Below are 25,876 nucleotides of genomic sequence, written 5' to 3' on the forward strand. Positions count from 1 at the left end.
CGTAGTACTGTGGGCGCTTTGTGGACCTCGTGTCACCAGGTCAGCCATGTATGTACTCTAGCCCGATTCCCCCACGCTCAGCAAACCTCCAAGCTCCAAGCTCCAGCCCATCCACCCACCGAGAGAGTCCTGAGAGTAATACGGCTCGAGAAGATGAGGACGATTCCTTATGCACTCTAGGAAGATCTTCCAGACGGGAACTAGCATTGTGCGCGTGCTGGAGCCACGGCGGAAAGCTTTATGGCAAATCCTGGGGACCGAGTTCCAGCTCCGAGGGCTGGATAATGGACCAGAGAGCACCAGGTAACCTCCTACGTTGTATGCACTTCGTGCGTTGTTGCAGCTTTCGAATCTCGACCTGTGCATATCCGTCGCCTAGAAAAGATAAGCGAGGACAACACCATCGTCCTGAAGAGCAAGCGATCCGTCCATTTGGGTGGTGCCAAGTGCCCACTGCGAGAAAAAGAAATTCCCATGTGCTCTGAGCCTCTCAAATACGAATACCGTACACGAAGCCCATGCGGGAAGCCGCGCAGTGCAAGGACATGGCCAATTTGTCATGCGTGGAGAGGAAGAAGAACTTGTGCGCCGTGTCTGGCATTCAAATATTGGACTTGGGCGATGCGTCTGCATCCGACTCGATCAGATGGAATCTGGACATCTCCTTGGGCGCTATTATGGGAACCATGGATCTCACTTTAGCTGAAAACGAGGTTGTTCCGGCGTCCGTTCCTATATACGGCGTTTTATAAATTCACTGGTGGAAGGATACTTGGAGAACCCGAGCAATGGCTCCGAGCGTACTCCGTATGAGGTTTGTGATACCTGTGAGCTGAGAGACCCGGTGGTCGCGAACGGCGAGAAATATAAGGCGTAGTAAGGTGGTAAGGATGAGAAGACGGTCGCCCAGTCGGATGAGGATATAGAGACCCGGAATCCCGATACCGTACGTAGTTCACATCGAAGCTCGAGTCCTGGCCTGGTGGTGAGGTGTGAAATTGTGCGATTGGACAAAAGAGGCTGCATGCTCGAGTGCCAGGACTCGCCAATGACTCAATCAGCAATTCAAAAAGGTACGCTCTTACGGTGGTGAAACGGTCCACTGAGAGAGAATTGCGTTACGGCAATAAATGTCTTGCGAAGTACCGTAGTACACCATGCTCCGTATGATAAGTAGAAAATTCCAGCACCAGGGACGTGTCGTGGAGAGCGGCGACGGTTGGCTGGGCTTAGAGGTTCGAAGAGGTGAGACCCCCAGATGGGATCGGTAGGAACAGTCATATTGGCGGTGATATCGTCCCATGCGACAGCGATAAGGATGAGCTTGCCGAGGTGGTTCGTTTCGTAGTCCAGGTGGATGGCATGGTAGGAAGCAGGAACATGCGGAGTAATAAAGCGCTTTCAGCTCCTGGATCACTCCAACTGTGTCGAGAATCGAGATGACCGCCAGCTGCAGCCGACTCGACTCCACTTTGGTGAGACAGTGATACCGCCAGGATGGAACGCCTATAGCACGTACTGTACGTACTTGGTACTTCGTACATGTACGAAGTACGAGTGGTGGGCGCCAGGTTGCCAACCAATGTCTTCGTAGTTCCAACAGTTGGCAAGTTGGACTGAACTCGCGGAGTCTAGTAGCAGCGAGGGGGGGGGGGGTGTCAGCGAACAACACACACCGCCAACACAGCTTGAAGAAAGTAGTCCACTGAGCAGTGTCTCGGCGACCCAGCGGACTGGCAGGGCGCATCTCATCCCACTGCTGACGATCCCGGCCGCATTGGACAGCACGAATGACAACCTGGTTTCGCCCGTCCGCCTCCCCCGGCCCGCTTCCCAAGCTGGCGGGTTCTCGTCGTGACTGAAACACGAAACTTCACTTCCACTTCCACTTCCACTTCCCCTTCACCGGCCCCGTAGCACTGCTTCGTACTCGTCGTGCGGAGTGGTACGAAGGAATGCTGTGTTGTAGCATGCACGGCGCCGCGAGGCCTTATCTTCTCTCTTCTGTGGTCGAATACTTTCATCTCGTGGCAGCGTGTCTCATCGACGCATCGACACATCGCAGCAATCGCAACCCTGCCCTGGGCTGAGTCTCCATCCGCATGTTCTAGAGTCCGATATTCTGTATAAAAGCATAAATAAATAAAATCACCGGGCCTATCGCATTCCAGTGCCCCTCTTCGATCCTGAACTTATTTTCCATTTTCCCACTATCCCTCCACCGTTCCTTTGTGAAGCCCTTGTCGGGCTCGACCCTGCCATGGCCAGGTCTCCTTCCGCCATCGACAGACTTTCCCGCGCCAGGCGCGTCGAGTGTTGGGTCGGAACTACTGTAGTATCTAGTAGTTACAGAGCCGATCCGGAAACCTAATCCAACAACTTCTGTGTTGGTTGTTGGTCGGCGCTGCACAATCGGAGCTGTAGACGCTCGAAAAGAATGCCCAACGACTCATACAGCGGAGTCTTGTTCTACCCAACTCTCACCAGTAGTAGCGACCGAGCATCTCCCCCTCCTCCGTACAGTATCTCTTTTCATTCCCTGCCCTAGTCCAGGTCACTGGGAAATCGGAGATGCTCATCCCTGTGGCACAATGCTCCGAACAGCAAGCAATGCGCAGGGCAATCGAGCGGCACTGCGGCAGAGTTTCGCTGGCGGCGCTCTCCTTCCGCACTGTAACCATATCCTTGGGTCCTCCTAGTCGGCCGCAAAACAATTACCGCATCCCTCTGGGTCTGGGGATGGGGTGGATGCGACTGTCTGATTCGCCGGCGCCGTCGGTGATCCCCTGAACCATGGGTACTTGTACATGTTGCTCCCAGGGGCTGCGGTCTCTACGACGTCTACTCCGGACGTACAGTACAGTACGTGTGTCGTTGTGGCCGGTGGACGAGGCAAGGAGCACCTACTGGTACCGGAGGTCTGTGGTGATCGGGTCTCGTTTTTGAATGCGAAATGGAAGCATATGGATACTGGCAGCTTTCCGCAAGAGGGAAAGGTATGGTAACCACCTGCCTGTAGCAAGTAGCGTCAGTACTCTTGTCTGTATCTGTCTACGGTACAATAATACCTTGGACACAAGTGATATGATGGTGACTTACCCTCTTGATCTGTGGCACACCCCGCACTATGAGGAAAGTCCCAATACAGAACGTCCCATGTATCCTCGAGGTACGAAGTGTGTGCCCCATCCCGTCGACCTTCGGAAGTTCAGGGCAATCTCTGCTCATCACCCAAGCCCCGCCTAGCAAGCCATGAATCCCTAATCCTTATCCCTAAACACCTGTTCCCAGTCAGTTACCGTAGCGCCGGGCTATCCCTCTGGCTTATCCCATCCCACGGGGGCAAACGCACAGTCAGTTCCTAGTTCCAACTGTTGCACTGACACCCGACACCAGCGTTGTCTGTGGTTGCCGACTTTCTTTGTGTCGTTGACTTGTTGGTTTGCTGGTGGCCGTCTCGTCTGCAGGGCGATGGACACGAATAAAACCAAAGCCTTGCCCACCTCCTGCCCGGTCCCCATATCCCCATCCTCAACCTCAACCTCAACCTCACTCAAAATTCGAAGTAAGCCCGCCCGCATTTCTTCTAATAAACCTCCCTCCCTCGCAGCCGTGGGACTATCTATACCCTGTGGACGGCGGACCGTGGACAGTGGGCACCTGGTGGTTGCGCCAAGCAGGAAGATAAAAGTGTGGTTACGCGGAATCACAACCCATCTGGAGAACTCCCCCTTTCGGCCAGGAAAACGACGATTACTCGACAAATCCCCTTGGTGTTCACCGAGCACGCCCTCCTAGAGGTTCAGAAGCTGCCGGACAAGCTTCGGGCTCACCAGGCGTTGGACGCGGTCGCAACTAGGTGGGGATCACCACGTTCGACGGCTGAACGTTTTCCACAGCCTTCAGCAGCAGTTACGTAGGCAAATTGTTACACTGCTGTACTGTTACACCGTTACGAGGGGCTGTCCCATTTCCATTCCTATTCCTATCACTATCCTTCTCGACTAGTACAGTATTTCAGGGATCGACCATTTTCGCGTTACTCCAACAGCTCCCCCATCCCCTCGAACCTCCTTGCATCTCTCGCCCACGCCTGGCCACCAATTGCGTCGGGGAATTTGGAGGACGACCGCCAGATACACACAGGAATTAGAATAATCCGATTGGAGAGGAGCTAGAATATTTGAATTGGAAACCCGAGTGCGTTGGGTTTTCTTCGCCCTCCACCCCAGCCTGCTCCTCTGCGCAGACTCTCCCGGAGTCCTCGAAACCCACCTCCTCAACCTCTAGCTCCACCTCGACTGGTCATTGACTATTACGTCCGTCGTGCTACCGTCGTCGACGGTGCCGGAATTGAGTACCAATCTCGCCCTCTGCCTTTGTCCGCAGCATCGGCGGCATTCTGCAGTTGCATCCGCGTCCGCATCCAGCTTCGACGAGGCGTCTATAGCTTCCACTCCAGCCAGAGCTCTCAATTCCCCAAACTTTCACTCAGCCTCTGCTTCCGTTCCCGTTCCCGTCCCCTGGGTTTCGGAGTGCATACAAATCGGTATTTGTTAGAGGCGTCCTCCCCCCGGCGATCAGCTGCCTGTGTCTTATTTTAAAACATCCAAGCCTCCCCCCACATCTTCGCGCCTGACAGCTTCTTGCGCGCGCATCCACTCGACTCCAATTCCCATTATTGCCATTCCCCGCGCCGCAACCGCTTCTAGGTTCCCAGCGTTAGGTTGCCAAGCTGCCCGCGAGCTGGGTTGTTGACAGGCATTGCACCGGGCGAGCCAGAGAGAGGGAGAGATACGAAGTACGAAGTGGCGAGGCGAGAGAGCAGAGGGTGACAGAGAGCAGAGAGATACCGCCGAGAGAATCGAGCCGAGTCTCAAGCTGCCATTCTAGCGATACGACAGCACGCGGTGCCTTTTTTATATACTTCGGCCTACGACCTAGTAGTGCTGTTACGCCTCGAGATCTCCTCCAACCGCCGAATTTCTAGGTTCGGTGCCGCCGTCAGTGCCCCCTGGGCCCCATCCCCCTCGTCACAGATCATCCTGCACGAGAGGCCTGGCGAGTGGTTGCTGGTCCCTCCGTCGCGAGGCACCATCCAATTTCTGCACCGTGTGGAAAAGAGACTGGGAGTGCTACCTCCGCTCCCCTCCACCCCCCCCCCCCCAAAAACAAGTCCGGCCACTCTGGCTTGCGCAACAGTCTTCCAATCTTCGCCATTCATTACTCCTTTCTTGCCTTCATACTAACTTCCCGCCCACATACCTTTCACCAGGTATCGATCTCTTCTAAACAGCCATCTTGTCTTGGGCTGCCCTTATCTTCGAAATTCTGGTACCAACCGACCGTGGGGCCCCCAATACCCGACACATGAATTCTGTAATAAACTCCGCCCCAAAGACCTCGCACAAGCAAAACGACCCGGTCCCAGTTGCCTCGATGGTTGTGGCCATGGCCACTAATGGGTACGTTTGTTCCTACTTGTCGAGCCTGGATGCACAAGTGGTCGTTGGCAGTCCCGCCGCTCTCACATGCAACAGCGCCCCTCGAATTCAAATTTTGGCGCCCTAGCTGCGTGATTTTCCGTGATGCGGCATTATAATCTCTTTATTCTATTATCTTCGCATCTGCTAGCCATTGCTGACTTTGTGCTACCCTCAGAATGCCTCACATCGCCCCGCCCTCGCCGGAATCGACAACCCCCGTAAACTATAACTATTGGGAGAATGGCAGAGAATACCATGGATTTTCACCGGGCAAATATTTGTTTCCATGCGACGAGGTAATTTCGGGATTCCCCACGACATCTGCGGCGCTTCTAGAGCACAGAGAGTAGCTTGGCTAATGTGTAGGAATTTATAGGCAGAGATGGACCGTATGGATATTTATCATAAGTTCTTCTCTGTCGCAAGACGAGGCGTGCTCTATTCTGCCCCGATTACGCCCAACCATAACGAAGGGCCGCGAATACTAGATATAGGAACAGGAACAGGAATTTGGGTGAGTCTGGGAGTCACTCGTGAGAACGAGTTTGTGCTGATATCCTGAGCTAGGCAATCGACATCGGCGAGTAAGACTCCTATTCTACTACAATACAGGCCTGGAGTTTATCTGTACGAAACACTGACAATTTTTGAATAGTAAATTAAACAGCACATATCAAAAAGTAGAAATTCAAGGGATGGACCTGTCATATATGCAGCCGCGAGAGTAAGTGCGCCATCTATCACCATTCTATCCGACTTGCTCACACCTCACCCAGGATCCCCGCGAATCTGTCATTTAAAAAACGAGACCTTGAATCGCCTTGGCACGACCTAGGTCTGGATCATTGGGATCTGATACATATGCGGCTACTCAATGGCAGCGTCGGAAATTGGCCAGATCTGTATTCTAAGGTTTATAGGTACGGAAAGTAGTGACCCCAAATCCTTTTCCAAAATCTGACCAAATACTCAGGCATCTCAGGCCGGGCTACGGCTGGCTCGAACACATTGAAATAGACATGACTCCTCTTTGCGATGACGGGACGCTTCCGCCGACCTCCAATCTGGTGCAATGGACCCAGCAAATAATGAGCGCCACACAAGACCACTCCCGACCCTTGGCATATAACACGCAAACACGTTCGATGTTGGAACATCAAGGCTTTGTGGAGATCCAAGAACAAGTCATCAAGGTGCCTTTCAACCCTTGGCCCACCGATACGCATTTAAAGGATATTGGACGGTGGTACAATCTCGGCCTGACTCAAGGGTTGGAAGCCCTCACATTGGGGCCCATGACAACAGTGCGAAACTGGAAGAAATCCGACGTAGATAAGTTAATCCAAGATGCGAAGAAAGAGATTTGTTCCAAGCATATCCATGCCTATTGCAACATGTAAGTCCTCATTCTCCGTCTTCTTTACATCTCAACAGCACTGTCATACTGGGACCGGCCAGTCACCTCCATTCCACTCAATTTTAACCTGCTAAGCAAAATCAAATAGGCACATCTGGATCGCCCGCCGTCCAAGCTCAGCCTGAGACTGTGTTTCTTAACGCAAGGCAGAACCTCCAAACGCCCCCAAGCTGTCTACGCTCACCTGCACGACCTTGAAACCTCCCGGTAGGCTCCCTGAAGCACGACCTCTTCGGCACAACGACATGGGCATCTGTATCCGCTCTGTTATTTGAGCATTTGATTTTAACCGGGCCACGGGGGACTCGCACGAGCGAGTGATAGGCGGACTTTCTAGGCCCACCATAACCGCATGCCGCCAATTACTATGAATGCGCGCGCATAGCTGGAATTTGCATATGCACCTCTAAGCGCCTGCACCAGCAGCAGATTTTGGACAACAGCCCTGTTTCGCGGCTGCTCGGAAAAGTGTTACTGAGCTCCGAATCGCTATGGATTAGGAAGGTGGCCGAGCCCCCACTTCCCATTCGCCACGGCAGACGCAGCCGCGGTCCGAACCGGTGTGTCCGCGCCCAGGAAACGGGCAAAACAAGCAAGGAGGCGGGAGCGGAGGGCAGGCAAGCCCGAGGCGCAGCAGCACGCATCGCAAAACAACGCCTTGCAACGCCTCGCAACACAACGTATTGCAACACCGTCACTGTCTTTCGAGTGGCTACACCACGACCCGACGGTTTGGAACAGCTTTGACCCCCAGCGCTACTGCCGAATTGTATGCCGCAGCCCGTTGAGAGGAGGGGTGGTTCAAGGGAATGTGACGTGTCAATCAGTGTGCGTGCCAGAGGATGGCCGGCACCAGGACGCCTTGTGATGAGTTGGCAAGTTGCAAGCTATGTGTGTGGCTTCTAAGTATCGGTGGGGTCTTGGTATCAGATGTTTCTGTGCATGGAAAAGGTGACATGAGAAAAAGGGTAGATGGCGGTGAGGAAACAGAGACCTAACGAGTTCGGCAAGGGTGGTCTGTCGTGCTGCTTGAGAGAACTGAGGGGAAAGGCCGGTTGCGCATCAGCGTTGGGAAGGAAATCGAGTTTTACTGGAGCCGATTGCCTGCTGCAATGCACTGCACCAAGAGACTGGTCTATCGAGACGCTGCCGGAAATCTCCGACGAATCAAGCCAGCCCGCCCTAAGGGAGAATAATTGGAAATTCATTTTAAAATTGGGGGCGGATCGCAGGTGCGGAGAAGGCAATGGCAACGAGACACCAATACCGCGGACAGGAGTAAGGGCGCTTCCAGGCGGGAAGTAGGGTAAAGCAGGCCAGCGACAGCAAAAGTATGAATTTGAGACTTATTTCTGTGCTCCTACACGAGGTTCAAGCTGTCTTGGTATGCTGGTGTTGCACAAAGGCGAGACATGACGGGAGCAAGTGACATGGAAAAGATTGGTTCCAGGCAGGCCACGAGCGGCAGCCCAGGCAGTGCAGCGCCGAACGTGGCGTGAGGTAGCCAGGAAGAGATGTTTCAATCTGAAATCAATCTTCTGAGTCAAGGGGTTGGTTATCGACGTGCAGGCTTGACACAATCAATTATGGAGACGGGCGGAACGCGACAACGATGCTGATGGCAACTGCAGTAATGCTTTGCGAATTTACGATCTATCTTCACGCTTTACTATATATGCCACGTGTGGATGCATGGGTGAAATAAGCGCTGGGTTGGTGGGGTAGTATGATATTTTTACCAAAAGGCTCCTACTCCGTTTTACTGTGTGAGTAGGGGAGCAATTATATCCTATATCCAGCTGTATATATATTGTAAATATAATTATCTAAAATACATTAAACCTTTAGTCCTAACTATGCATCGCCGGAAGATCCCACTACTCTCGGTCTATCTTTCCTAGTTACGTGCATGTTCTTAGGGGTGGGATATTGCGCGAGGGGGGACGTAATCCCAGCTTTTGAACCGTAGCTTTAACATTATTATATTCACTTGAGTGTTAGTTGACTCGGAACTTTGAAGGCTTGATGTAGGAATCGAGTCCGGTTCCCGAGGATATAGTATGAGATGAATACAAGACGTATTCAGAGAAATCTATTTTGGATGTGGAGGGCATGTCCTGGGTGGTACGAAGAGTGGCTACCTCTCCCTGAAATGGCGCTAACCAGTGGACTGGACTACTGTCAAGGATCCAATATTAGGTACAAGAGAACATTGTAGTGTGGATCAAAGGATACCGTGGTACAGCTGAGCTTTCGAGCAGGGAGATACGTAGAGTTTGGAGAACTAAGCGCTTTCTACGCGCTGCTTTTCACGTGAAGTAGAATTCACAGCCCTGGAACCATCGAGGTAGAGAACGGCTGGACTAAAGAGAGATGGAGCTTGAGAAGCCGGGATATGATATTGTATTGGGGGTGAAGGAGCGCATTGTGATGTAATTCGTCAATCGAGATACGAGATCGACATATGTGCTCGGACCTGAAGAGTTCTAAATATGGGAACGAGCAGCGTACACAGCTTAAAGCACACCTCAACCTGCGGTACAACGCCACTGCAGAGTCCTATGTCCACAGACTCATCATTGTAGCAATCACAGCTACAGAGACCAAGATTGGGGCATAAAAAAATCATCGATTCTCAAAATTGCTATGATATGAGTAGTCTATGCATTCTTCTAAGATCTGACACATTGGAATGTGGGAAGTTACGGTAGTTGGGAAATATTTGATTTGATTGTCTGATATAAAGCTATTTATTTCTGATTAACCGTGCCTGCAGAACCACAAGTGGAGTTCCCTATAAATGGATGGCTGAGAACGCAGGGCGAAAGGGGCAAGGTCGTCATCATGTTCATTCTGATTGTGGTTGAATGCTGAGGGAAAGCTTTAGAGGCACAGCTTCTGATGGGGAGTTTGATGTGAGATGTCTTTATTTTCAGTGACTAGAGAGTTGGCGACATGGAGATACGCGTCTGCGAGGTCCGGGGAAGCCTTCCCGCCTATAAAAACCGTAGCCTCAAATGGCGGAGGAAGAGATTATAGCAAGGCAAGTAATGAGAGGTACTATTCTGTCATGAAATTTACCACTCGTACTCACCCTGAGCTTTGTGAAAGACGTACTCCTTCCCATTAACGGTGAGCACGCCGTCCTTCATAACGCACTTCCTATCATATTATTAGCATTTGCTTGCTCTGCTGTACGGCCAATTATTGATAACTTACCACTTGTTTTTAACCCTCTGTACCTTATCGTACATGCAAAGCATGATATGACCCATGCCTTCCTCATCATCTTCATCGTCATTGAGTCCATCATCGGGATCATCCAGATCGGAATTAATTGCATCCTCGTCAAAATCTTCATCCTTGACGTTATCCTTAGCCTCGTCGTCATCCCCGGGCCCATCTTGTTGTGGTACCGTTCCAGATGCCGACTTCTTGACCTTGCGTTGACGTGTCGAGGGAGTGGATGCTTTATGCAACGGAAGCATCAAGCCGCCACCCTCCATTCTCTGGCCCATGGCCTCGATCTTTTGGCGAATCAAGCCATCAATATCAACTCTGCCTAATGCAACTTCTTCGCCATCTGCGTTAAACTGCTTGATAAGGCCATTGGATTCTTCCATCTCATCACCAGCGCCGTCAGTTTGAGACGGGTTAACGCCATTCTGATTCTGAGGATTTTGCAGTCGCTGTTGAGCTTGAGCGGCCTGGGCGACCATTGCCTGCCTATACTGCTCTGTGGTTTGCGGTGGTCTCTGGCTGGGTATTTGGCCCGCGCGTTGCTGTTGTTGCTGTTGTTGCATCTGCTGCACTTGCTGCGGTTGCAACGACTGCTGCTGCTGCTGCTGCTGCTGCTGCATCGCTTGGTGTTGCTGCTGCATCTGTTGCATCTGTTGCATATTTGGTTGGGGATTCTGTGGTTGCTGAGCCGCCCCAGCTTGAATGGCATTGATGGATGCCGCCGCTCGCGGTCCATAATTGTTTTGCAGATGCTGTGCCGCCCTTTGTTGGGCCGTGGTGGCATTGGGCATGGAGAGAACGGGGTTTTGGTAGGGGTTTTGGGCCATGCCGGGTTGGCCTTCCAAGCCAGGCTCAGTCTTGATGCGGGTTCCATTGGCATTATTATTCATGGCCGGAACCTGAGGCATACCAAGCGGGGCCTGGGTGGTTGGGGGTGGTGGAGTGCTCATAGCATAACTACTGGCGTTGGAAGGCACGGTGGGGGGGTTGCTGATGGCTGGTGCTGGCTCGGGCTTCGGGTCCCAGGGGAAGGTAGCAACCTTCAGCGAGGACAGTTTCTGCTGCCATACCTAAAGGGGGGATATTAGCAGGAAGGAAATATATAAAGCTAGCTAGCTCGCTCAGCTGAGCTGGAATATCAAAAGCGAACCGGGATAACAGGAGGTGGCACGGAGGATGCTTGGATAGACACACACATAGCCCAAGACACCATATCTGTTGCATTCCCGCTGGGGACAAGAAAGGGGGAGAGGGAGGGCGGGCACGTGACACGACATGGCTGTGGACCGTCAGTGACCGCGAGGGGACCCAAAACAGCCTAGCGTCCTGGATGAAACCTGCTAAGCGAAGGGCCGGTTGCGGGTATAAAGGCAGACCCCAACAGCCAAATACTCAGCGTCGCCCACCCGCTGGAGGAGGAGAGACAGCGAGCGAGACTGAGCGAGGGCCAAGCCAGCCCGCCAGCCCCAGCACCAACTTCAGCGCCAGAACTCTCCCTACGATCTGTGGCCGACAGAGCATCGTGATGCACAGCGCATTTCTCTCCCAGGGCGCCAACCGCATGCGATGGCAGATGGTAGACGGGCGCAGAATGGAAAATGGAAATGGGACATGGGAAATGGGAGGGCGCTTGCAAGATGGTTCGTAGGCCGACGGTGATGACGAAAATGAAGGATGGGAAGTGAGTGAGATTGTGTCATACCTGGCGCAACTCCTCCAGCACGTTCTCCTCGACGCCACCCTCCTCGACATCGACTCTCGAGCTCTCGATTACATCTGCGATGATCTGCTGGTACACGTTTCCGACTTGCGTGTTCGACATCCTGTCAGATTGTCGCAAACGATCTTCGTAGCGGATGGTGAGATAGGTATGTCGCGGGGGGATTGGGCGTTTTGGACCGGGCGATCTCTCCGACTCCAGGCCGATGCTCTGGACGGGCGCGGCGATAGGCTTAGGGAAATGCAATGTCTCGTCTTGCTACATGCGATCGAATTCGATTACGAGCAACGGAGGATATTGTTGTCGCAAGAGCGTTGATGCCGAAGAAGGCTTGCTCGTCGTAGGAAAGATCGAGACCGTCGTCCCCTCTCCTCAACCTCCAGTGAATGCGTGACTGCCCCCTTGCCTGTATACCTCTCTCAACCCTGGGCTATCTGCTGCAACGGGCGATGTGACTTTTATCTGGATTGCGCAGGGGAAGTTGGACGTTTGTCGTCCTTGGCTGGTGGAGTTGTAAGAGCGAGGTGACTTCGTCGAGATGTAGGGCGATGGATTCTTCGCTTGCTTAGTCATGCGTATCGGTGGCCAGCCTCGCTCCACCTCCGCCAGATCGCCGTGGAGCCGCCTCCGTGATAATAATTCAGTGCCATCGTCTGGGTTCTTTGTCCCATCTACACTTTCACTCGACGATATTTGTCTACCTAGGTACTCAGCTCAATATGATAATGTAGGGGGGGGGAGGGGGGGATTGTCCTCTTCAAGTTATTACCCTTTGTCACCTGCTCATCTGGCATTCTCACCATCATCATATATACTCCGTAAGTGCGGCTAGGTAGGTATGTAAAGGGGGGTTAAATATAGATGCAGGCGAAACCTAAAGCAACTTTCTCACTAGATGTTACGAAGTATTAAATAACGCCATCCTTGATTGTAAGTTCTAAAATACACGTGTCCTATGGACAAAGAACGCTACTGCCAAGAATGTCTATCCGAGACCTTTCCAATCATCCATCGTTAAGCATTATCCACACAGGTGAAGCACTTTCGGCCGTGGGTATCGAGAGACCACAACATGAAACTCCTCAACTCCGCACTGCCAATCCAACCGCTAAAGCAAGTATGGAATGTTTCTTAATACTTTACCGTTTGCTCTCTTGAAGTCCGAGCACTTCAGAGCCTTGGTGACCTCCGCCGTTCAGCGAATTGTCATTTGCTTAACCATATCCGCCTTTCCTGAGGCACCTGCAACGCTTGCCGAGGAGGCAGATCCAGCCTTTTTCTCGAACACCTTCCAGAACTTCAAGCTTTCATCGGCCGCTATCGGATTGTTAGTCAGATATATAGAAAATAGATTGCTCAATAACTTACCGGCTGTTGCAAGCATCTGTCCGTCTGGGCTCAGGCAGCTGTGAAGCACTCTGGTCTCATGTGCAGGAATCTCGACGTTGCGGACCAAGGTAGGATAGCTCCAGATGGAGATGGAGTTGTCGGGGAAACCACTGGTGCTCACGATCTCGCGGTAATGGGGCGACCACCGAAGGCTGGTGACCTGGGATCCGGTATCAATGCTGTTGACACGCGCTCCAGTTGTAGTATTCCAGAAGTGGATGTGACGGTCGTATGATCCACCACCAGTAGCAAGCACGTTTGGCTGCCATGGGCACCAGCTAAGAGCCTTGACGGCAGCCTTGTGGTTGGTCTTGGTAAACTTTGGAACGGCCAAGGATCTGGCATCCCAAATGGAAACGAGATTGTCGTTGCCACCAGTGGCAAGTTGAGCACCATCAGCCCGCCATTCGAGACCGCACACCTCAGAAGTGTGTGAAACGAGCTCAGCGACCTTATGCTGAGCGATTCTAACATCATGGTTAAAGACAAGACCTGATCGTGCACCGGTGGAGAGAGTATGCTTGTTCCAGCCCATGACACCAACACGAGAGTCATGGCCATGCATGCTTCGAAGCTTGGTGCCATCCTCAACGTCCCAAATTTGGACCTCTCCTGTTCCCAGGCCAACACTGACATAGGCTCCATCGCCGGACCACTTCACACTGCTGACGTAGGTGTCTGGGCTTGTCTCCAGAAGCGAGCTGACAGTTCCAGATTCGGCTGACCAGACGTAAACATTGCGTTCAAGTCCGATAGCAACTTGATTCCCAGATGACCAATCGAGGAGGTTGAGGTAGTAATCATCGACGAGTCCAGGTGCATCCAGAACTCGCTCGGGGGCGGTGGCAACGCGGCGTCTGAATTGGGCCGAGGCGGCATTGGCATTCTTCAGGGGCCGGTTGTATTGAGATCGAAGATCCACTGGTTTGGATGACTCTGGGGGAGCTGGCTTGAAAGCAAGGATCCGTTGATTGAGGGACACTCCGCAAGCTGAAGCCAATGAATCTTGGTACGCAACGGTGTTGGGTGAAGGCCTAGAGTAGGTGGATGGCTCATCGTCATTCAACGACAAGGACCCAAGAGCCGCCAGTGCATCGTCGGCAGCCGAAGCCAGAGCTGATGAACTCTCTCCTCCGCTTGTCTTTGGTCGTTGCTTATCACCAACGTCAAGCTTTCCGGACCCAACAGTGGCAATAGCTGAGCTAGCAGCCCTATTGGGGATGAACCTGTCACCGAAAGATAACGTGGTTTTGGTAGACTGCTGACGAAGAGGTGCCTTTCGTGACCGGCTACTAACAGGAGTCTTGCATCCAGTACCAGTAAGTGCAAAGTCAGAAACACCGAGCTCTAGAGCACGGCGAGGTGTTTTTGCACCCTTGGCAATGTTGGATTTTGGAGAATCGCGGTGGGTGGTTCTGGAGGACTTCGAGAAGTGCGATGACAAGTTTCCGCCGTAGACTGACTTCGATGCTACCTTGACATTGCCGTTGTCCAGTGCCTTTCTCTCGGGCGTGAACGGAGAGGACTTCTGGTTATTCGAAACTGCTGCTGCTCTGGTGCGTGGAGAAGGAGTCAAGGGCATACGCCCGCCAGCGGTGCGTGTGGAAAAGAGTCCGGCATGGGACTTGATTGGGGTTGATACTAAAGTCGCCATGGTGTAATATCAATGGGGTTTGAGGTCGGTCAAAACCGATATAAATATATTGATTGATGATATGGGGGTTCGGTATATCGAACGAGCTCCAAGAGACTCAACCTAATGGTTCCTGGCAGTTGTTTGGTTAGTAATTCGTCGTATTATCCACGGTATATGGAAGTGTCTTCGTGGAAGAACACCTTAGTCGGATGTCGATCAATGGCGGTACGGAGCCGCTGCACGAAGATCTAGTTGACTTGGAGTGTTCTTGATTTGATGAAAATTTTAAGAAGGTGTGCGAGGATAGAGAGGATAGAGAGGTTTGAGGGATGCGGGTTTGTAGATGAGCAATGAGCATGAGGAGGAAAAGAAGGTAGAGGAGAGTGAAAGGAGGCGGCCTTTCATAGGAAAACCATTGTTTACTTGTCTAGCGTGGTTGCTACAGGGACGAACTGCGGCCTGAGGCGTAATGGGGCACGCTAATGCGACCCAATTGCCAAGGCATCCTTGAGGCAGCCACTCTTTGGGCCTGAGGCGCGCCCCCAGTCTCTTATCTCATGTCAGGCACGACTTCCCGACGCTGTCTCGGCCATCAACTTTCGCCCGATCTGCAAATTTCCACCATAACGACTAGTATCGAGCAACGGTTATAACTTTCTTGCCGAGATCGTTGATATATTCCTTCGTACTGCCTAGATCTGGATCGTCTGCGCGGACCACCACCAGTCTTCGGCTTTGGAATCAGACTGTAGACGAGGTCTAGCATGACGGCTTAGCAGACTGGCGGCATGGCTCAGCAGCCTTCCACTCCTTCGGGAGCATCCTGCTCGTCCATCTTTGGACCGGGTTCGGGGGCACTGCCACAGTTGTCTAGTGCAAATTATCTCTCGACTTCGACGGCCATGGTCCCGGGTTCAGCAACTTCGTCGAACAATACATTTCTCATGCCAAACTCGCCTGTCAAGGGAAGGCAAAATAACGATGGCTATGGGTACTATCCACCGGTGACGAGAACGTTGGGGCAGAGGCCTGCCTGTTTGGTAAATGCTTCTGTTACATATACGGGTAATAACCAGATCTATGCCTTTGGCGGCTTCGATCAATACACCGATGAAGTCTACAACCACGTTCTCCGACTCGATCTGGTCAGTCACCAGTGGAGTCTGGTTGACAACTATGGCGATATCCCCGGCGTTCGAATGGGTTTGGTCACCCTTTCTCCTTTATTTCGCTTTAACTAAAATACTTCCAGGCCACACGGCGACCCTATACCAAGGAGACAAACTGCTAATATTTGGTGGCGAGAATGAGCATCGGACCTACCTCTCGGACCTTATCATCTTCGACCTAAAAACCGCCCATTGGACCCAACCCACCGTCTCCGGACCGATCCCGAAAGGCCGGGCGAGACATGCAGCTGTCCTGCATGACGATAAACTTTTCATAGTGGGTGGGATTACGGGCCATAATAATTATGTCCTCGATGACATCTGTTATCTTGACCTAAAGACCCTCACTTGGTCTAGGGCTTGGCGATTTGTTGGCAGATTTGACCACTCAGCATACCTCTGGGGAGATAAGGTTTGGGTATTCGGAGGATTGAGCGAGGATATGGACAAGATTGGCGATATTTGGTGGTTGGACCTAAAGGGTAGCCCGGCCTTCGATTCTCCGCCGCATTATGGTTCCCTGGACCGGCACGCCGCACTTGGCCGAATAGGCGGATCTGCCCGTCCTGCCTATGCTATGGCTCCGCCACCAGTTGTTGGCAGCTCTGGATATGCTGCGAATTCGAGCAGCGCTCAGATACAACCCCCTTCCTTCCAGCTAACTACTGCGCCTCCGGTTGCACCTGGGGCAATATCCTCCTTGAAGTTTGTATCGGGGCCTAACATCCCAGCCCAAGGGTCGGGAATGCATTTCCATATCTACACATCCGGCACTCTCCTTGATTTTGTAACGCCCGCTGCAACTATTACCCCTCAGGAATGCTCTCTATCCTCACTGGAACTCGATACTCTGCGTTGGCAAAAGCTAGCTGAAGGCCGTGAAATCTTTAAACCTGGATATCGCTGGCATTATTGCACGATGAATGAGGAAGGCACTAAAGCTTGGCTCCTTGGTTGTCCTACAGACCCGTCTGCAACAGATCTAGGTCCCGGTGGCCTTGAGGAATATCTTAGGTGAGTCTTGAGCCTCTTTGGAAATGATCAATCTCCTCTAATGAAAAATAGTGACATACTGGAAATTGATCTCCGCCGCTATGGTCTATTGGGCAATAATCACTCTCCAGAACCTCGTGCCGAGCTGTCGCGCTTGCAATCAGCAGAACGAGTCGTCGTACAGCCGTCTAAGGGCCTTGGGTCGGATTTAGCCAAACTCTTCAACCAAGCGCCGGAGACTGGAAGTGGGACAGACTTCGTCATTACAGCATTGAAGGATGGAGACTGGGATGAGGATCAACTTTCTATCCCCAGTGTGACCGGGGCGGATGGTCGAAACCAAGAAACATGGCTCGCGCCTGATGCAGCTACATCCCCTCCTATACACGTACACAAGCTCATTCTACAAGCCCGCTGGCCGCATTTTGCCAGGCTCTACAACGCACAGATGGCCGAGTTCCACACTAAGAGAATGCGTATCCCAAGTCCATATCCGGTTGTCAAGGCTTTCCTCTACTATCTCTACACGGATAGCATCCATCCCAAGGACTGTGGAGACTTAAACGATGTTGCAGGCTTGCTAGTGCTATCGGACATGTACGATATTCCGCATTTGAGGCTATTGTGCGTCAACCGGCTTTCCAAGGAGCTTGACGTAGATCACGCATGTACCATATGGCACTGCGCCGGCATTGCAAACGAAGAATGGCTTCGTAGATGTGCCGCAAACTTCTGTCTCACCCACTGGGGTCGAGTTGTGCGCACGCCAGGCTTCTTGAAACTTCCACGACATGCACTTGTGGAGCTCTCCCAGGAGATCGATATGGAAGGGCGGGTAGTGGGAGGTGAGCTTGCTGAAGAAATGGATCTGAGCTATCTAAATATATATTAACACATATCATTAGGTGACGAACTTGAATATGTTGGAGGACTAGGCGGCGCCCGCTTCGGCTTTGGTGGGATGACGAGAAAGGCAAGTATCAGCAGCAACCAAACGCATCATCTAGGCTCTGAAACAGACGAGAATGAGGAAATGGAAATGTCGTGATGAATCGATACGTATTATGAGATATACGTATTATGGGATGGCGGTCAACGAGGCGTTGGGAGGTAATTTGCCGGGCCAATCATTTGCATGCTTAGAGCTATAGCATTTCTGCGGCGTTACGAACCTGGCCTTGTTAGCTTTAGAGATACCTAATTGCGGCAAACACATCATTCCCTGACCACCATTCTTGAGACCTCTAGCCAAGTATAGCGACTCGCCAACAATGAGACATGCAATACTCTGGAAAGGCTTAGGAGCTTCGAGACTTTCTAAACTTCTACACTTTCCTGATGCTCTCCATATTCTCCATTTTGTTATTTAAAAAAACGAGCCGCAACCTTTGCAGTTGCGCTGTCTATTGATTTCTATGGTATATTTCCAATAGTCTATGGTCTAAAGTTAAACGGCATCTCTAGAGATGCAGCGAAGTCTCACTACGGCCTGTTGGTGATAAAACAGGAGTTATAACCTTCGAAACAGCCTCTACTGTTGTGAACAAAATGCCTTTTAAATCCGTCAGCTACATTATCCCTTACCTTTCTCCATTCTGACGGGAAGAAGAAAACTTACCTCCGCTAAACACAGTTCTTGATAACCTCATGATAGTCCCCCTCCAGAACCCCCGAATCCCATCATCTTTCAAAATACCCTTAATTGCCTGCGTCGTCGTCGTCACCTGCGCCGATTGGGATCTCGTCTTCAGAGTATCAAAAGGTTGCGTGCATAGGGTCGTGATTATCCCCGCCAGCGACCCATTAATGAAATTAACTGCCGTGTTCTGCTTGATATGTCGAGCTTCCTGGATATCCTTGAGGATATTGTAGGACCCCATTCGAAACCCCGTAGCCGAAGCTTGCTTCAGCGTCGTCCCTACGAATCCCCGGTAGAGACCGACAAATCCATCTTCATGGAAAATCAAGCGTACTGCATGCATTGTAGAGAGATATTTTCGCGCCCCGCGAGCATCGTCTATAAGCGCTGTTTTGATCCGCTCGGTGGGCGTGACGGCGAAGATACTAGCTACCACACCAGCAGCCATGCCAGCCAACATATTCCGCATCGGCGTGAGCGCGCCGGTTTCCGGGTCTTTGAAGGTATTCTTCACCGTGTCGAATGAGAGGAACCGAGCTGCATCCTTTCCAACGCTCCCGAAAGCCAACGCGCCGCATCCTTTATAAAGCGCGCGAACGCCCTCGTGTCGGTATACTTTAGTGATAACGCTGAATGGATTTCGCGGGGACTTCTCTCCGGGAACGTTGCGTAGTTGGGCTCGGGTCTTGGCGAATTCAAAGGGATAGGTGGTGACTGCTTCGACGCCGCCGGCTATGCCGCCTGATATCAGGGACACTGATGGCGGGATCGGGGGCTTTTGCTTATCCTTATCACTCATGATAAAATAAGGTTCTGGAATTGTATTCTTGATATGGGCTATATTAGCTTATTAAGGAATGTTACGACGAAAAGGGGGCTTTGGGCTCATTGCCGACAGCCGAGCGACGGAATAAATCGTTGCTGATATAGATAACTCGACGGTAGCTATGTGCCTAGGTTGGTACTTTACTGAAATTCACTTCTACGCACCTCTCAAACAGAAGATTCGGTGTTAAAATAAGGAATGGTTTCATTGGGACCCCGTACTAGCAGAGAGCAACATAATATCACGACAAGTTGCAGCGGTTACCTGTATCAAGTGGTTAGCCTGTATGGGTCATGTGACAGGTCCCTTTACCCTTCGCCCCTTTTTATAGACAGATTCGGCGCTCCTCGCGCCAGTTAATTTTTCTCTTCTAATAGCGACAGTAACTCGGACGTACCCTGAATAGCTGTCAGTGAGACCTGCTGACAATTACGCTCCCCGTCACGCTGGGATAAAGTCCTAGCGAAGAGGACCAACTTGCATCCTAGATCAGATTTCGATCCTGCAGCGTAAGGCACCAGGGTTCTCCGCAATGGGGCTTCGAGGATGTTAATGGGGGTATGCGGAGATGATGGTCGAGGCCTGGGTATATACGGAGCATCGACATAATCGTGCTATGGGGGTGTTGAAAGCAGGGCAGCCCAGCGCAGATATCCGCAAGCAGCTCCGGTTTTGGAATCCAAGCATCTACTTCGGTATTGGGAGAGGACGTACCCAGGAGAAGGACGTGTCAGTGATGGGACACATACCCTATAAGTCCTAGCCGGGAGGAATGTTAGTGTGAGCTACTCGTATGGTCCAGAAAGACTTACGGTGTGGAAAGCATTACGTTCTCTATACGAGTACGAAAGACAAGACAAGACGTTGATAAATTGATATTCCGCAAAAGGCGTGCCTGGAAGACGTTGAAGCCGAGGCAGAGGCCGCGATGACTCGCATGTGAAGAGAAGGTTGAGCGGGAGCGGTAGAGCGGCTGCGGCGAGAAGAAGACCAGATTCATTATTATTAGAAGACACATACAGTACACACCTGGCGGTGGGTGGCGGGAATTGAATAATCGGTGTCGATCCCTGTTTGCCCTGTCACCCCGCAGAACTGGGATATTTGACCCGATGATCACCCGTCCACTTGCGATAACGTCTTGCTACAGTATGAATTGTTGATCGTGCCAGTCCTAACTCCTTAGCACGTTGAGCCGTTAAGCCGTTAAGCTGTCCAGATCGTACCTTTTAAGATCGGCGGAGAATACTGTACTTGTACTACGGAATGGTTTTTCCAAGAGCCTTCACGATGTATAGCTCAACTACAGAGCTTAACACGGCACAACAATAAACTTGCAATAGAGCAGTCTGCGAGTTATGCATGCACCCCGCAAACTCGTTATCGCAGCGCATCGTGGGGTGATGGCGGGGAGATCTACCTCCATGGAAGTCGGCCAGGATGAATAAATCAAAAAGAGCCCACTCCGCAAGATCGTCATGGGCAGTGGGCACTGGGAAGGAGAAAGTGCCTATTTTGTACGACCTCCGCACAAAAAACAAGCCTTGGCTGCCACCCGGTCAAGAACATATTGCTTACACGACCACTTCCCCCTGCTCACAACTGCCCTGTTGTAATGGCAGAGTGAGGTTTTCCACTTCTAGAAACCGTCTAAGCTTCTTGCGCACGTTTGGTCCGCGAATCTCAAGGTAGTACCTGGTCGTTGCGCAACCCCATAGTGGGGGCGTGACTTTACTATTACCAGAAAGCCTGATATGGAAGCAAGTCAAGTTCCATAGGTGACCACTCATGGCGCCCGGCTTTGTGTTGGGGACACGACTTATTGAGAAAAGTCTGGACGGCTACCTATGCGCATCCGACGCCGTTGGCACAGTAGAGATGTGGTTATGGTCAGCTGGGCGATCTTTAATGTTTTTTGACCGAGGTAGCTAAAAGAAAAATATTGCTTCCTTGTGCTTAGAAAGTGTGCCTTTTGGCCAAAGGGTACTTTAAAAAAAACATATATAGCCCTCTAATTCTCATGGGGTGGTGAGAATTTACTCGGTAGGTGTTTCCAGGCTCCTCGTCCCATATTTATCCTATTGCTTTGGGTGTCCCCGGTCTTCAAGATGAAATCCATCATTGCCTTCCTCAGTATCCTCCCAGTCATCTTCGCTATACCAACACCTGACAAGCGGGCGGCCGCACCCACAGTAGCAATTGCTTCACCGGCAGCAACAATCATTGGATCATCTATATCCTCCATTGACAGTTTCAATGGCATCCCATTCGCGCAGCCCCCAACGGGTGCTCTGCGTTTGAAGCCCCCTCAGCCACTCAACGCCCCCCTTGGGACAGTGAAAGCTGTCGGTATTCCAAAGGCTTGTCCGCAATTGTACTTTTCCAACAACCCAAACGACTTCCCCGCCGGTGTTCTTGGCACGATTATGAATACGCCACTGTTCCAAGCAGCCAGTAACGCCGGAGAAGACTGTCTAACCCTCAATATCATCCGGCCTGCTGGACTAACGGCTTCGTCAAAAGTACCAGTGTTGTTCTGGATCTTTGGCGGCGGCTTTGGCCTTGGATCGACTCAGATGTATGATGGGCATTCGCTCGTTGCCGCGTCTGTCGCGGCGGGAAAGCCGATCATATTTGTGGCGGTGAACTACCGAGTCGGAGGATTTGGCTTCTTGCCAGGAAAAGAAATCTTAGCCGATGGATCTGCCAATCTTGGACTCCAGGATCAGAGACTCGGCCTCAAATGGGTGGCAGATAATATTGCAGCTTTCGGTGGAGGTAAGAATAACCCCTGAGTGTCTCAAGGAGGATGCTAATGGGGAAAACCATAGATCCAGAAAAGGTTACCATGTGGGGCGAATCTGCAGGATCGATTTCTGTCCTCGACCAGATAGTTCTATATGACGGAGATAATAAGTATAATGGAAAGCCGCTCTTCCGCGGGGCTATCATGAGCTCCGGTAGCGTTGTCCCAGCCGATCCGGTGGATTGCCCCAAGGGACAGGCAGTCTACGACTCAGTTGTAGCAAAGGCTGGTTGCTCTTCGGCCACCTCAACTTTGGAGTGCCTTCGAGCATTGCCATACATCTCTCTCTTGAACGCTGTCAACTCCGTTCCTGGCATCTTGAGCTATAACTCTGTGGCCTTGTCTTATCTTCCTCGGCCGGATGGGTCAGTACTCACTGCCTCTCCAGATGTTTTGGTCAGCCAGGGTAAATGGGCCAAGGTGCCGTTCATTGTCGGGGACCAAGAGGATGAAGGTGTATGTTCTGCATCCCAAAACACCGTGGAAAGAGCGCACTAACGCTAGCTACAGACTCTCTTTGCTCTCTTCCAGCCGAACATCACCACAAAACCGCAAGTGGTTGAGTACCTCTCCGACTTGTTCTTCCATAGTGCCACCACCGCACAGCTTACCGCCCTTGTCGACACTTACCAAAATATTGCTACAGACGGTTCGCCATTCCGAACGCTGCTCTTCAACAACTGGTATCCCCAGTTCAAGCGTCTTGCGGCCATCTTGGGCGACCTAGTCTTCACCCTAACCCGACGTATATTCTTGGACATGGCATCGACGGAAGTCCCCAGTTGGTCATACCTGTCGTCGTACGACTATGGAACCCCCATCCTAGGATCCTTCCACGGCGGCGATATCCTCCAGGTATTCTATGGTGTTCTCCCCAACTATGCATCTCGAGGTGAGTCCAATCCTGCAAATTCTGAGATATGGGCTGATAAATTTCCAAGCCATCCGCGACTACTACTTCAATTTCGTACACACCATGGATCCCAACAACGGCTCGGAATTTATGGAATGGCCGCAGTGGAGCGAGAAGAGGCAATTGATGAACTTTTATGCCACGGGGGCAAACCTAATAAATGATGACTTCAGGTCAGACTCGTATGAATTCATCAAGACCAATGTGGGAAGCCTGTATATATGAAGCACGAGCTGGTTGAAATGAAAAGTTGAAATGGGAAGCGGGATTGGTAATGCAGGACTGAACTTGGGAAGCGGCCAATCTGTCTGCGAGCGGTGTTTCTTGAAAGAGAACATCGAAACACAAAACGAGATACCCCTCGAAAATAAAAATTGAATAAGTCGAAATTCTAGTAGATATATATATATATATATACGTGGACGATATTTACTCTGTGGGTGGCTCTCACGTGCGATTCTCCGAAGTTGGCAAGAGTCACACCTGTATCAGCTTGAAGCCTTGAACGGGGTGGGGATACGGGGTACTCCGTATAGTAACTTGAGGTACCTTATGCATGGTTTCTGTATGGTTCTTTGTAATAATAACAGTCGAGTGCCGGAGAGCCGGAGCAGAGCAGAGCAGCGCAGGTAAGACTTAGTTAATAAGGTACTCGTACTGCGTTAGGTTTGGTTGTCATGCGGGTCGAACAAGCCAAGAGAAGAATACTGGCTGATCTCGTCATCTGGTTGGGCCAGACGCCAGGCGGCAGTATGTCTGGCAGTGTCTCGGGGTCCGGCTCCAGGGCACATGTCATCGACTCCGGGCGTGCAGCAGCAGCCCTATATCCTATGTCCTATGTCCTATGTCCTCTGCCCTATGTCATCCACCGGAATACATCCAGCGCATCCAGTGCATCGCCCCCTTCAGCCCCAGGCTACGAGCAAAACACAATTCTTCTACTTCCCACTTCCCACTTCCCATTCCCACTCCCTCATCTCATCGCATCTCATCTCATCTCATCTTCTCATCCCTATCCTACGGCTGTACGTAAGTACTACCTAGACCTTGATGAGGCTCATCACTCCACGTCTGCGAACCTGTCTCTTATACACATCTAGATGTGTATAAGAGACAGGCTCATCACTCCACGTCTGCGAACACACCAACTGGTACTCGAGCAGCGCTTTGCGATCGCCCCCCCCCCCCGCCCCTTTGCCTCTTATCGATAACGATACCCTGATTAAACCCCTACGGACCCCCAAGGCAAAATGGTTCTGCTGGGAGGGTTAGAGCTGGTAGCCGCCGGCTATCTGATCAACAAACACCAGAAGACCAAACGAGAAAGACGGCGTCTGGAAGATGAACGGGCTGCCCTCGAGGAGGAACAATATCGCCTTTTCCCACCTGAGAGCCACCATTCGCGCCGACGCCACCGCTCCAACAGCGAGAGGAGAGACTCGCACGATAGGAAGCATAGCCGTGACGACCATAGACCAGCCTCGACGTCGCCAGTGCCGCCTAGATATAATACACATTCCGCCTCCTTACAACCGATCTCTCCTCGTCCGGCGCCACACCTCAAGCCCTCTCATTCGGCACCGCAACATATGTCTCCCCACCCGATACCGCAACATCTGCCTCCCCAGCCGGTACCACAACATACTCCCCCATATCCAGCATCACAGCCTATGCAACAGCCAGTCGCCCGCCCCCCGACGCATCCGCAAGATGTAAAATACGGCTGGTCTGATGCGGGCTCCTCATCCTCGCAGCAGGATCCGTCATATCCACCGACAGGCTGGCCAGCACACTGGGAGCAGTCGCAGAAGCCGGAAAATATTGGTCGTGGGTCTAATCGCTCCCAGGCCCAGTACCAGGCCGCAGGGTCATCGAGAGGCAGGTCGCCAGCACGCCGCAACGAGGGTTCGAGCTCGCGCGTTAGATTTGCGGTGCCCGAGAATGCGCCCCAACCTGGCGAACGCTCCCGGAGTAGGTCGCCACCTCCTCGATACCGGCCATGATGAAAAGGGAGGATGATTCTCCGGGGGGTAATGCTTATGGATTGGCGCTGGCGTCTTTCTTAGACAACGTGTGCTATGAATATGAATGACGAGAGACTAGCCTAATGGTTTTCATCCGCTTTTGGTTTGGCTGGGTTGTTGTGAATAGAACATGGCATTTTGGTGGCATGGAATCGGAAGCATTGTCGCCAGTTTATACCCTTCTTTCGTTCATACTCGCAGCATATAGACTTTCAAATCCACATCTTTTGGTTTTTGGTTTGTTGTGTTGTGTTGATGTGTTGATTAAGGTAGATGAGCAAATGTACTGTACAGGAATATATATACACCTCGGCGCTTGGACGCAAAACCGCTTCACCACCCCCTTCTAGCCCCTGAGACCCCACTACCCTAGGTGCTGGGGTAAAGCCCAAACGTCAACAACCCCTCACTCATGCCCCGATCAAGACATATTTCAACATCCAATTTACTAGTATAGTGGTAGGCATGTCTTCAATCGGTGGTTTTCCGAAACCAATAATTTTCATCCTCTAATCCCACCTCGTATACGCTAGAATGAGTTACCATAGTTAAGTGCTCTGCTAAGCGATTTAAGAGTTTTGGCTAGGATAATTCCAAACGATGGAGTAAAATATTTCA

The 25,876-nt window shown here is 51.7% G+C and overlaps 7 protein-coding genes across 7 annotated transcripts; 5 read left to right on the forward strand and 2 right to left on the reverse strand.

Moving 5' to 3' along the window:
• Positions 1-5,370: 5,370 nt before the first annotated feature.
• BP5553_02355 (uncharacterized protein) lies at positions 5,371-5,836 on the forward strand (the record flags this gene model as incomplete). Its single annotated transcript, XM_032010978.1, has 2 exons — positions 5,371-5,465; positions 5,662-5,836. The coding sequence occupies 2 exons, from the start codon at positions 5,371-5,373 to the stop codon at positions 5,834-5,836; spliced, it is 270 nt and encodes an 89-aa protein (XP_031875032.1).
• A 32-nt stretch (positions 5,837-5,868) lies between these two features.
• Positions 5,869-6,886, forward strand: BP5553_02356 (uncharacterized protein; the record flags this gene model as incomplete). The annotated part of the gene is made up of 5 exons (XM_032010979.1): positions 5,869-6,000; positions 6,054-6,070; positions 6,142-6,210; positions 6,263-6,406; positions 6,460-6,886. The coding sequence occupies 5 exons, from the start codon at positions 5,869-5,871 to the stop codon at positions 6,884-6,886; spliced, it is 789 nt and encodes a 262-aa protein (XP_031875033.1).
• Positions 6,887-9,786: 2,900 nt separating this feature from the next.
• On the reverse strand, positions 9,787-14,906 carry BP5553_02357 (uncharacterized protein; the record flags this gene model as incomplete). Its single annotated transcript, XM_032010980.1, has 7 exons — positions 9,787-9,899; positions 9,998-10,065; positions 10,123-11,213; positions 11,846-12,121; positions 12,278-12,564; positions 13,106-13,180; positions 13,232-14,906. The coding sequence occupies 7 exons, from the start codon at positions 14,904-14,906 to the stop codon at positions 9,787-9,789; spliced, it is 3,585 nt and encodes a 1,194-aa protein (XP_031875034.1).
• A 770-nt stretch (positions 14,907-15,676) lies between these two features.
• On the forward strand, positions 15,677-18,098 carry BP5553_02358 (uncharacterized protein; the record flags this gene model as incomplete). The annotated part of the gene is made up of 4 exons (XM_032010981.1): positions 15,677-16,091; positions 16,141-17,071; positions 17,123-17,895; positions 17,956-18,098. The coding sequence occupies 4 exons, from the start codon at positions 15,677-15,679 to the stop codon at positions 18,096-18,098; spliced, it is 2,262 nt and encodes a 753-aa protein (XP_031875035.1).
• A 412-nt stretch (positions 18,099-18,510) lies between these two features.
• Positions 18,511-20,341, reverse strand: BP5553_02359 (Mitochondrial carrier; the record flags this gene model as incomplete). The annotated part of the gene is made up of 5 exons (XM_032010982.1): positions 18,511-18,602; positions 18,669-19,526; positions 19,913-20,097; positions 20,230-20,274; positions 20,328-20,341. The coding sequence occupies 5 exons, from the start codon at positions 20,339-20,341 to the stop codon at positions 18,511-18,513; spliced, it is 1,194 nt and encodes a 397-aa protein (XP_031875036.1).
• A 1,282-nt stretch (positions 20,342-21,623) lies between these two features.
• BP5553_02360 (Carboxylic ester hydrolase) lies at positions 21,624-23,459 on the forward strand (the record flags this gene model as incomplete). Its single annotated transcript, XM_032010983.1, has 4 exons — positions 21,624-22,293; positions 22,347-22,777; positions 22,832-23,213; positions 23,263-23,459. 4 exons carry the CDS (start codon positions 21,624-21,626, stop codon positions 23,457-23,459), a joined length of 1,680 nt encoding a protein of 559 aa, XP_031875037.1.
• Positions 23,460-24,484: 1,025 nt separating this feature from the next.
• Positions 24,485-25,237, forward strand: BP5553_02361 (uncharacterized protein; the record flags this gene model as incomplete). The annotated part of the gene is made up of 1 exon (XM_032010984.1): positions 24,485-25,237. One exon carries the CDS (start codon positions 24,485-24,487, stop codon positions 25,235-25,237), a length of 753 nt encoding a protein of 250 aa, XP_031875038.1.
• Positions 25,238-25,876: the final 639 nt, after the last annotated feature.

The sequence above is a fragment of the Venustampulla echinocandica genome (assembly GCF_003357145.1).
Source record: "Venustampulla echinocandica strain BP 5553 chromosome Unknown scaffold_0, whole genome shotgun sequence".
NCBI classification, from domain to species: domain Eukaryota; kingdom Fungi; phylum Ascomycota; class Leotiomycetes; order Helotiales; family Pleuroascaceae; genus Venustampulla; species Venustampulla echinocandica.